The sequence below is a fragment of the Bufo bufo genome, chromosome 3 (assembly GCF_905171765.1).
Source record: "Bufo bufo chromosome 3, aBufBuf1.1, whole genome shotgun sequence".
In the NCBI taxonomy this organism is placed as follows: domain Eukaryota; kingdom Metazoa; phylum Chordata; class Amphibia; order Anura; family Bufonidae; genus Bufo; species Bufo bufo.
In genome coordinates, this window is record NC_053391.1 from 385,299,761 (window position 1) to 385,312,397 (window position 12,637).

The window sequence follows — 12,637 nt, forward strand, 5'->3', positions numbered from 1 at the left end:
ATGCCTCACACAAAAGAGCTCTCAGAAGACCTACGATTAAGAATTGTTGACTTGCATAAAGCTGGAAAGGGTTATAAAAGTATCTCCAAAAGCCTTGCTGTTCATCAGTCCACGGTAAGACAAATTGTCTATAAATGGAGAAAGTTCAGCACTGCTGCTATTCTCCCTTGGAGTGGCCGTCCTGTAAAGATGACTGCAAGAGCACAGCGCAGACTGCTCAATGAGGTGAAGAAGAATCCTAGAGTGTCAGCTAAAGACTTACAAAAGTCTCTGGCATATGCTAACATCCCTGTTAGCGAATCTACGTAAAGGAAGAGAGCATATTTAAAATAAGAAAAACTACCACAAGAGGACACAGTTTTAAATTAGAGGGGCAAAGGTTTAAAAGTAATATAAGGAAGTATTACTTTACTGAGAGAGTAGTGGATGCATGGAATAGCCTTCCTGCAGAAGTGGTAGCTGCAAATACAGTGAAGGGGTTTAAGCATGCATGGGATAGGCACAAGGCCATCCTTCATATAAGATAGGGCCGGGGGCTATCCATAGTATTCAGTATATTGGGCAGACTAGATGGGCCAAATGGTTCTTATCTGCCGACACATTCTATGTTTCTATGTAAAACACTAAACAAGAATGGTTTTAATGGGAAGATACCACAGAGGAAGCCACTGCTGTCCAAAAAAACATTGCTGCACGTTTACAATTTGCACAAGAACACCTGGATGTTCCACAGCAGTACTGGCAAAATATTGTTAGTGGAGGTGAGGCATGTACATGGAGTGGAGGTAAAGCACCTTCATGCAATGATCAATTTACTGTGTAATGTACTGCTCTCTGACTTGTACATAAGATTTCTTTCTTAAACAGAAGAAAACACGCCTTCTGGAGTGGCCTAGTCAGAGTCCTGACCTCAACCCGATTGAGATGCTGTGGCATGACCTCAAGAAAGCGATTCACACCAGACATCCCAAGAATATTGCTGAACTGAAACAGTTCTGTAAAGAGGAATGGTCAAGAATTACTCCTGACCGTTGTGCACGTCTGATCTGCAACTACAGGAAACATTTGGTTGAAGTTATTGCTGCCAAAGGAGGTTCAACCAGTTATTAAATCCAAGGGTTCACATACTTTTTCTACCTGCACTGTGAATGTTTACATGGTGTGTTCAATAAAAACATGGTAACATTTAATTCTTTGTGTGTTATTAGTTTAAGCAGACTGTAACATAGTACATAAGGCCGAAAAAAGACATTTGTCCATCCAGTTCGGCCTGTCATCCTACAAGTTGATCCAGAGGAAGGCAAAAAAACCCTGTGAGGTAGAAGCCAATTTTCCTCACGGTGATTGTCTATTGTTGCGACTTAGATGAAGATCAAATCACATTTTATGATCAATTTGTGCAGAAATCCATATCATTCCAAAGGGTTCACATACTTTTTCTTGCAACTGTATATCCAGATCCTACCTATTGCAGCAACATATACTTTTTTCAAAATTAACTGTTAATGAACTGTTAATGCGGGTTTACACTTCCCATCTGTCGGGCAGATTATCGAGGATGAACGTTCCTACTAAAGCTCAATCTTGATAACCTGCCTGTCTAAAGGTGGGGCAGATCATCTGATGGATGAGGGAAACGCTCGTTCATCAGATAAAACAATCATTCCGGCAAACAACTAAATTATCATTTGTGGGCAGCAGACGATGCCATCTAAACAGCGATCTGCTGCCCAGAAACAATTCAGCTGTATGAAGATGAGCAATAGCAGTAGCCATTGCTCATCCTCATACTGTGGAGGTGATCATTGCATGAAGGTGCTTCACCTCCACTCCATGTAAATGCCTCACCACCACTAACAAGCAGGGGATTATCAAGTAGAAAGGATTTGATCATTGAATGTGAGTGCAGAATTACTCACTATGGGATCATTTGAAAGGAAAATCCACTTTATTTTAGAGCAAAACTGCTATACATTTAGGCTCCATTCACACGTCCGTGGCGTGTTGTGGATCCGCAACACACCCGCCCAGCACCCCTATAGAAATGCCTATTCTTGTCCACAGTTGCGGACAAGAATAGGACATGTTCTATCTTTTGCGGAGCTGCGGACCCGAAGATCGGGGCCGCGCTCCGCAATTGCGGATGCGGACAGCACACTGTGTGCTGTCCGCATCTATTCCGTCCCCATAGAGAATGAATGGGTCCGCACCCGTTCCGCAAATTTGCGGAACGGATGCGGACCCATTTGCAGACGTGTGAATGGAGCCTTACTGTGTAATGTACTGCTCTCTGACTTGTACATTAGATTTCTTTTTTAAAGGGAATCTGTCACCTATTTTGACTGTTAAACTTAGCAATATGCAATAAAGTACCTTCATTCCTGCATGTGTCCTCTTTCTTTTATTCAACTTTTCATTCAGATGAAAAAGCGATTTTTCAGATATGCAAATTAAGTCTCAAGGTGCCCAGAGGGGCGTTATTACTCTGCTCTAGTGCCCAGTAACACCCCACTGCAGTGCCCAGCCCGCTTTTCTTCCAAGCCCAGCACGCCTCCTAAGAAATAAATGTACTCCTACATCCTTGCCGAACGGCGGCGCCCCCTCCACTACGTCATTTAATTTATTCACTGCACCGTCCTTGCTTCCTCCTCTCTTGGCCTCCGAAATCCTGCGCAGGTGCAGTATCGCTGAGTGCCTGCGCCTGTACGATACTCCTGCTCCTGAGGGCAACAGCCTCAATAGTGTCACTGGGCATGCGCCGAGCCCACTGACGTAATCAGAGCGCTGTTGCCCTCTGGACTTTTATTCTCCAGAGAATGTGTGACCATTTCTGTACTGAACCTGTGATGTATGCAACACGAAGAGCTATTCCACCTTAATATAAATTCACAGTGCACGCTCACCGTCATAGTGAGCAAAATGTCAATCACAAGAGCTCATGGGGGGTAAGTTTAACCCCTTCGTGGTTATAGGGGAAATAGTGGAGTAGAAACCTTGATAATGCCATACCCCTGCAACTTTGTTGTGTGAAGAAAACCTCATGGAATACCATAATGCTGCTAAAAACATCCATGTCTGCCCGCATCACAATTTAGCAAGTAAATGATGTTTCTATAATGCATGCACTGACCTTCCGCAACAGACTCTAAATGTTATTAACCCCTCAATGACCAGCTAATTTTTTCGGTTTTTGCCTCTCAACATTTAAGAAGCCTTTTGTTTTTTCATTGACGTGGCTGTATAAGTTTTACTAGTAGTAGTTCTCTTACATGTTTCCGAAAAAGTTCAGCATGAGGTGCCAAAGTTTGGGGATCTGCTTTCTCTACAAAGCGTATCACATCCTCCACAGACCAGGAAGCTGGATCTTTACTTTGTGTTCTTGAGGATTCACGGTCAGAAGAGCTGAGGTCCAGCCCTATCGTGGAGCTCACTGCTATATATAAAAAAATAAAAAATAAAAATAAAAAAGGGCAAAGATTTACATGTAAATACAAATTGCTCAAGGTAATACAGAAATAGGTGCAGACTACAAGAAGAATATTTAAGCTTAAAGTGGACCTGTCACCAAAAAATGCAGTGCAATCTGAAAGCACCGTGTTATAGAGCAGGTGAAGCTGAGCAGATTGATGTTTATTTTTGTGGGAAAAGATTCAGCAAAACTTGTAATTGATATCTTTTATATTATTTATATCTTTGCTTTTTTTTTTGCAGCCCTGTGAATACCAATCAGTACAGGGAGGAGGCGTTATCAGTGACTGACAGCTATGTCTGTATTCACACTTATACTCACTGATAACACCTACTCCCTGTACCCATTGGTATTCACAGTATAGATATAAATATGTATAAATTACAGGTTTTACTCAGTCTTTTCCTGCTCTGTGGCATGGTGCTTTCAGACGGGATTGTATTTTGTGGTGACAGGTCCTCTTTAAGGGTACCTTTATTACCCCTCCCAGAACAACTTGCGTCTCTTCAGTTCCCGCTCACACAGCTACTGGTAATTACTAAAGCTTCATTGTGGACAGTGAGGGAACAATAAACCTGTGGTTTCACTCCATTAACACAATGGAGCTGTAATCTGTACTGCAGCTACGCTTACAGGTAAACTGGAGCCACATAAGAAAACAACAGAAATCCCCTGGGAAAAGAATCATTTAAGGAAAAGCTACTGGTATATCAACTCCAAATCCTTGTCTACATCTAAAGATACATCTATAAATTATTTAAAAAAAGTAATAGAATAAAAAATACTACACATGTAAACTAATAAAGGGTATTATGCCTAAAACCTGACATGCCATTAAAAGACACGTAACAAAATGAATATTTCTCTGTCACTACTAGAAGGCAATATCTTAAAGTTCGCTTAGGACCCTATGATTGGAAATGAAAAATGCTCGTTTCTAATCACTGCCATTCGTCAGCATGCTACCCATCACCTGAAAAACCATTTGTTGGGTGACTGCATCTTTCATGTGGCACCAAAAAGTGTTGGTTGTCAGCAGATCGTCACCTGTGTATACAGGGGGATGTGCTGGTGATTATAGGGGACAAACAATCGCCACTCATTCAGTCTGTATCAGGGTGTGTAAAAATGACTTGTATATGGTCGATCTGCACTGAAATTCCTCCATGTAAAAGCACACAGGTTTCTGTGAAACAACTATATTAACATGACATATTATCCCTCTGTTAATTGGCAAGATGACAGAAGACAGCAAAGCAGTGCATGCTTTCTGCTAGGTTTACCTTCGATCCTCCTGTGCATCCGGTTTCTGCCTGTTTCATAGTAGCAGCTGTTTCCTGCTGAGCTTGAAGATGATCTACGTACCAAAGGAGTGGTGTTTGAGGTAGGGGTCATAGGCTGGAGAGAGGTCCTGTAAAAAGCCGGCGTGTTGCCAGCTGTACGGTACTCGGCTGTGATACGGGGTGAAGAACTAGGTGGATTTACAGCATTGAGCGCTGAATCCATGGATTCCTCAGAATATCTGTGGTCTTTTGGATTACTATTCTCTTGCAGCGGCAGGGTTTCAGCTGTTGGAGAAAAGGCATGACTAGAACTGACTTACTGCATACAATATTAGACCGAAAACAGATCAACTTGTGCAAGAAACGCTTAGTACAAAGACTGGCTTTTACGAGGTGTCTGGCACTACATTGTACAAGCACATTTCATTTGAATTTCACCGAGATTTATTTGACATGCATTATTACTAATTGTTTCATCGGTGGATAACCTGCAGAGACTAAAGAGCCAGACAGTTGTTGACCAGTGTTACATTCATGGGTGATGTAAAAATGAGTAAAGGGCTTGTCTGGTTGGACACCTTCCTGTAGATAACCCTGTGCAATTAGCCAGCAAAATAGTCCTGTGTCAGTTTTGCAGGAAATAGAAAAATTGCAAGAAACCCTTTGAACTCAATGAGCATTCACTGTTTAGTGCTGTCTATCCCACAATCAAGGAGGAATGGGTTAAAAGACATCCAAAACTGTGGCTACTCAATTTCTCATGCTACAAATGGAGTAAACTCGATAGTAAGCGGGTGGCCATTAAATGAACCCTTTACCTTCATATGGATGAGTTTATACTGGGTCACTGAATATCCATGTACTTGTTTGTACATGGAGTAAAAAGAATCTATAGATTTTATTGTGGCTCAGTGGAATCACATTGACAGTCATGAGGTGGTACCTTCTGAAGGGTGAGCTTCCACTCTTGGTAACTTTGGAGAAAGAGGAGCTGTGTAAGGGGGAGACTCCTGGAGAATTCTCTTGTTGTTCCTGTCAGACATTTCTTCTTTTGCTTTAAAAAAAAAAGTGAAGACAAATTGAAGTAATAAATTCTGAAAGCAAATCTTTATGCAATCTGCATTTATTTAGAAATGATACAGTATTATAAAAATCCATGGCCTTTAACTCTACGCACGTGTGAGACGTCCGTGCTACTAAGGGCTCTCTCTCATGCTCTATATAGCTGGGGATATTGCCTGGTCTTGTTGTAAAGCTAGGGATATAAGTTTAAAACAAGACTGGGTTCACAATTCTAGCCACAATATTGCCCGAGATACAGCTAGGTAAAGTGGAAGATGCATAGCGACTAGTACTGCAATCCTAGTATCGTGTATCTCTAGCTGCTATACAGTCTGATATAAACCAGATTGAAGCAGTCCCCCTGCAGTCAGCTATAATGTTAGTGTAAAGGGGGAGAGGGGGCCAGTGGGGGAATGTGCTGACAGGCTGCAAGGAGAGGTATGGAGACATAGATGCTCCTACCCCTGTGTAAACTGTACATGACCCCAGGGGCAGGTGTAACATGGACTTCTGTGTATATTATCACCTTTCCCCCCATATCAGAGAACATACTGGTGGCCTTTTTTCCAGAAAAAGAATGAGAAGATGAATGCTTGCTCATGTAATCAACCCTCTGCACCTAATTAGGCCATTCATTATGCCATGATCGAGACATTTACCAACATCTGGATTACGGCGTTAAATACGTTGCATCAAACCCTTGCACCACACACACAAACATGGACAAAGGTAGGGATGAGAGAATCAACTTCGGGTGAAACATCTGAAGTCTATTCACGTAAAACTTTGTTATAATACTGTACGGAGCGAGAGCTGCATACAGTATTAGAATGTATTGGCTCCTATGCGCCGAAGTTATTACTTTGCGAAGTCTCGCGGGACTTCGGGTAATAACTTCAGAAATTAATTTCTATTGTAAAAAAAACTTTTACCGAGCTCGGTAAAAGGTTTTTAATAGTAAAAATTTATTTCTGAAGTCATTACCCGAAGTCCCGCGAGACTTCGCAAAGTAGTAACTTCGGCTCATTGGAGCCAATACATTCTAATACTGTACGGAGCGCTTGCTCCGTATAGTATTCTAACGAAGTTTTATGCAAATCGACTTTGGATGTTTCATCCGAAGTTGATTCGCGCATCGTCCTTGCATGCCATAGTTGGTTGGTGCATTCCATCAGTTTTTGCATTTCTTCGGAATATGCAGCAGTACATGTAGGCATGTCCAAACTTTTCACAATTTATAGATTTTTGCAGAGTATTTTCTTTTAATAGGGACTGCGCTAGAATACATATTTTAGGTGCAAATTTGAATTTTCATGCAATTTTTGCTTATAATTACTGTGTTTGTACAACGAGGGAGTTGCCGTTCCTCTCAAGCCTCCCGCTCCTCTATCTTTCCAGCCCATCCTTCAGACCACTGATTGACAGAGCCAAGGAGTAGGGGCATAATCTCGCCTGACTCTGCCAATCAGCAGTCTGAGGGAGCGGCAAACAGAAACACCCTCAACTGCACTAAACCCTCATTTGTATATTGCTAAAAAACATTATTTTTTTTGCAGTGGAACCAAGGGCAGTGTTGTAATCAGATGAGAAAAACCAATGACACTGTTACATAGGGTCTGACTCCTTAACAGTGAGATAACTCAAAAAAAGCATTTTTGAGGACAGGAGGGGCTGCAGACCGGGTATTCAGAGAGCTTGTCTGATGGATTCAGCACAGAATAGCATTCTGCAGCATGCTATGTACTGTGATACCTAGAAGCTGCAAAAGCCAAAATGTTAACAATTTTTAATACAAGGCAATTACAAAAATAATTTTAGCACCTGTGTCAAAAGTCTTTAACAGGGTTTTCCAGGCTGCCAGAACTACCACTGAGAATGGAGTTGGAAGCACAGCTCCATTAAATTGTAGGGGCTGTGCATGTTACCATTCAATTAACTAGAAATTATTGGGCAGGAAACACCTTTAATAGAGTGGTACATTCTATGATGGTAATGTTTACTTGACTTTTGTCTTCCATGGGGAAACCTGTTAACCAGTAAATAAGTGCCCCCTTCCTGATGACTTGCTAGCACACCTGGAATAGGCAGTGGATAAGAATACAGAACTAAATACAGTACTAATGTTATCACATCGTGACTGATAAAAATAGCAATACAGGATTCTTACAGGTTTTGCTTCTGTCGTAGTCTGCCGGGCTTTGTGCTGCCCCCATGTATGGGCTGAACGGTTGGCTACTGAACAGATTATCACACTGCAGGCTGTGGCATAATTTTTCTAAGAAGCGCAAAACAAATGATGCACTGTTGACTGATGGCAGATGGACAGAATGGATCTCACCATCAAACGAAGCTGTAGAAATAAACAAAGTGATCAAAATCTGAAAACCAACTTTGCAAAAGATTTGAAAAATAAAATCACAAAAAGGGAATATGGTTCCACTGTATACAGAATATTCAATTCAATAAATTGTCCATTTAAAGTCCCATGTTGGGAATGGTAAAATGATTGAACGCCAATTACTATAACAGCATAGTGTTATTACAAGTAAACCCAAAAGGATTGCTGTCCTATGATATACAGAACATATTGAAATACCTTTTATAACTTCTCCCCCATGATGTCCAGACTTCAGGAAGCTGAATACTACTTTAGAGTGGTGTGCGCAGTCCACACAGGCTTGCACTGCCAGCTGCAGCACTATGTTCACTGGACCCGGCCCAAAATGATCGGGAAGTTGCATTACTTTCTTCTTATCCAGATGGGGACCACAGTTGCCATGTTTGTTCACGTAAACACAAACTATAAGAAAATGCATTTCACTGTAATAGGTGTGCAGTCACTTTAAACCAGCGGCAGGAGGATGTGGAAAACAAGGTCTTATATTCATACATACAGTGATGGCCAGTATATGGAGATGGTCAGTCTATTACACTCCTTAGGTATGATTTCAGCAGAGGTCGCACTACATTTCTTTTGGCACAGTAAAAATACTCCTCGCAGCATCTTTGAGGAGTATTTTTAGCCAAGGAGGAGTACAAAATACGATGCTTGTGGGCTGTTTTTGTTGGTTATTTTCTGTTGATGTAGCCTATAAAAGCTTGTTTTTTGTGGGACAAATTGTATTTTTAGTGACACCATTTTGTGGTACATATATCTTATTAACTTTTTTTAATACAAAAAAAAGCAGTTCTGCACTTTTACAATATTCACTGTGTAGCATAACTAGCATGTTACCTTTATTCTATGGGTCAGTTTAACTATTGTGATACCAATTATGTATAGTTTTGTGTGATTTTTACTACTTTTGCACAATAATAAACACATCCTGTGCAAATAATTGTTTGTCGCCACATTCAATTTTCTTACTTTTTATTGGGGGTGGGGACTTGGAAATTTGGACATCCCCTATAAATTGTACCTAAATATTTCTACTTTTTTAAACTGTTAGTAATTTTATTGCTTTTGTAGCAAAGCAGGCCCTTAAAGTCGGGGCCTTTCTGTAGCACATTTCACTGCAGTGTATACAGAATTCATACACCGTAGCCATATATATTGTGCACATATTCTGACTTCTGTAATTGGCACTGCAGTAAGCTTAGTACTGGCAGGAGCACACATCACTGCTTCCGCCAGTGCCCACTCCACTGACAGGTCTGCATAGCACATCGGTGATATGCCAGGCTTTAGTGGAGAGCAGTGAGGACAAGCAGCAGAAGCAATGTGCTATGTAAAGATCATGCCTGTCCCCATCCCCTAAGCCAGTTCTACACCAGTCTGATAAATCTCCCCATTAGTGTAGAAAGCATTTCTCATGCTGATTCTTGAAGTTACCTGTAGAAATCACATTTATTGGAGAATTTGTGATACCAACACCATCTTTTATCATCGGAGGTTTACTGAGGTCTCCATCAGAGTTGGGAGGCGGGAGGGTTGAATGTAATGGCAGGATCTCTTTCTGAAAACACGAAGACAAAAAAGTTCACAGCATAAGCAGAACCACATGTTCATTTTTATCACTGGAAGATAAATTAAGGTGAAATCTGGATTGTCTGAAAAAAATGTGTTTTGTGTCACAGAAGCCATTATCCAGCCCTTGGCAAAGGAAGACTGGAGAGGATACTGCATAGAAAGTTTTGCTGCCTTTTGCCTGAGGCTAACAAGAACATACAAAACAATTACTGCTGCTTGGTTGAGGGGGGAACGACATGCCCGCATAACAAAACATCCATTTTTAATGTTCAGTTTCTTCAAGCGTATGTTTGCCAACATCACCAACTGATGAACAGTAGCGTGCTATGAATGAGAAACAGCACCACACTATTCATATGGAGATATTGATATGATTGCCCTAAATTTCTGAATGATCTTTTAAACTTAGATGCTGGCACATGTAAACGTACGTGCCACTATATAATGAGATGAGGGGGAGCAAATAGGCTTCACCATTGCCTGCATGCAAACAACCAGACTGCTGTTTGCATTAAATTGCAATCTGTCCATCATTTGCCTCTAGAACAGCAGATTGGGGATAAAAGCAGAACGTGGACATTTCTCTCCAGCTGCCTCTACAAGATTAATGCTGTATTGACAGCTGCAAGCAATTCCTAGTCATCGATACACTGCAAAGTCAATCTCCTCTGCAGATGTCGGCAGGGCCACTGCGGTATAAGATACAGGCCATTGTCCTACAGAGCCACATGCTCGTGGAAGAAAGCAAGAAGCAGCATCTGCTGCCCAGACCGACCAAAGGCCCCATGCACACAACCAGATTTTTGGTCTGCATCTGATACGCTTTCTTCTTCTTTTTTTTTTGCAAATCAGAGTTTATTTTAACGGGGCCGCAAAAAATGTGCAGCACACTGCATCAGTGTGTCTATGCAGTCGCCCTACAAAAAGATAGAACATGTCCTATTCTTGTCTGTTTTATACACCGCGGTATTAGGATACGGCAATATCACCATTTCTTAATTAGCACTGTATTTTAGTGATATCATAGAGGATGTCGCACTTGACGGAGCTGACAGTTTCTAAAATGTGTTATAATGTGTTATGTTACAAATCAGTACCTGTCACAGCGCATGTTGCACAAGGAGACCACTGCTCCCAAGCCTGGCCCTCATTACATGGTGCGGGACAGTGGGCCACAAGGAGACATTACTATAATACATGGGGGTAACACAGTACAATGTCTACTTGTGGTCCCCATAAAGTAGAACAATATAATGGCAGGCTTGGGGACTTTTGTAAGGATTCTCGATCGCCATGGCAATGCATTGGCCCCCCTGAGATTGCGTACTGTAGGGTGGGGCTAACATCAATGTCACGATTTTAATCAAATCAAAATCAATATCAACTAAAACAAAAAAAATCAAGTCAGTTTAATGAATCGTTTTACCCTAATTGGATATTACAGGTTATACATTTCTTGTTATCCCATAGATTGCACTAGAGAAATACACCAATTTGACACACTGCCAGTCCAGTCTATATGCAAATTTTATTAATGCATTCTGTTTTAGCCAAACTTTTAGTGACAGTCACTGCTTTTGCTACATTCTCATCGGTCTGTGTTCAGTTATTATCCTGGAAGCACAAATGTAACGTTTTATCATGTACTGTACATATTGTATAATAAAAAGCTCTGAATAAATAAAGTTTGAAATATTAAAGCAAAATATATTTCACCATCTTTGGCAATGCATAAAAGAAAAAAGAAAAAAAATTTAGCTCCTCACCTTTCTTCCTGGTTTTAAACCTCGTTGTCTCATTTTTAAATTATCGGCATTTAGCACATTTCTTGCCAGTGTTGCGTTTTTTGGACGCTTGCCTTTCCTTGGAGGAGGAGAAGGAGCTTCTTCAAGGGGATTGTCTCGTATAGGTTTCCTCCCCTTCTGTGCCAACACAGGCTTCTGGGGGGACTGCATGGAGCGTCTGATGCCCTTTACAGGAGAGGTCGAGGCAGCAGGGCTCTTTGATAAAGAAACTGTATACAATTAAAGGAATAACATGGGTGTTAACATCTGTAATTATTTCACATTTATAATAAAAAGGGTTGTATTACATGCAGTTTTGCCACTGAAAAGCCTACGGACTTCACCCTCTGAGTCGCAAAGGGTGTTATCCGCTAGAGAGATCCACAGCATAAATTGACATGCTGCAGATTTCAAATCCGCACCACAGTCAGTTTACTGCATGTGGATGAGATTTCTTAAAATCTACAGACTTGCCACACAAAAATCTGCAAAGGCAAATCCGCAGCCATTCAACCACGAGTAAATCCAGCCTAAAAAGAACTTGTCTTAAAGGGGTTTGTCCAGGTTCAGAGCTAAACCCAGACATATCCCCATTTTACCCAGGCAGCCCCCCCGATATGAGCATTGGAGCATTTCAGATAGGGCACAACTACACTGCAACATTTGTAGCGCAACATTTTGTTGCACCAATGTCGTGCAACAATATTTTATGCGACTGTGGACTTTCTGTGATTGTTGCGTCGCAGTCGCAGCATGTTGCAGTGCGACACCATAGACTGCCATTATAAAAATTGTCGCGCGACATATGTCGTCGTGTAGACGTAGCCTTAATTGTAATTTGTTGATAAAAATTTCTCTTCAATTTGTGGTAAGGAGTCAAGTGGGCGGTCCTATCAAGTGACTGACAGCCATCCCTTATGAGTGTGCATACAGATACCTGTCAATCACTGCAGGTCCACCCACATGACTCCTTACCTTAGATTGAGGAGAAATTTTAATGAATAAAATACAAGTTAGGCTACTTTTACACTGCCGTTTCTGGGTCCGCTTGTTAGATCCGTTTCAGGGC

The 12,637-nt window shown here is 41.3% G+C and overlaps 1 protein-coding gene across 3 annotated transcripts in view; it reads right to left on the reverse strand.

Moving 5' to 3' along the window:
* Window positions 1-12,637, reverse strand: part of SCML2 (Scm polycomb group protein like 2) — a 107,333-nt gene that overhangs the window by 8,981 nt on the left and 85,715 nt on the right. For all 3 annotated transcript variants that reach the window (XR_005777603.1, XM_040424748.1, XM_040424749.1), the window contains 7 exons: window positions 11,551-11,798; window positions 9,647-9,770; window positions 8,411-8,614; window positions 7,982-8,164; window positions 5,696-5,806; window positions 4,753-5,037; window positions 3,270-3,433 (listed from right to left, as the gene is read on the reverse strand). Coding sequence is in view for 2 of the 3 variants with exons in the window: in XM_040424748.1 (XP_040280682.1) it covers window positions 3,270-3,433; window positions 4,753-5,037; window positions 5,696-5,806; window positions 7,982-8,164; window positions 8,411-8,614; window positions 9,647-9,770; window positions 11,551-11,798 (1,319 nt within the window). In the remaining variant the exon portion in view is untranslated. The remainder of the gene's footprint in view (window positions 1-3,269; window positions 3,434-4,752; window positions 5,038-5,695; window positions 5,807-7,981; window positions 8,165-8,410; window positions 8,615-9,646; window positions 9,771-11,550; window positions 11,799-12,637) is intronic.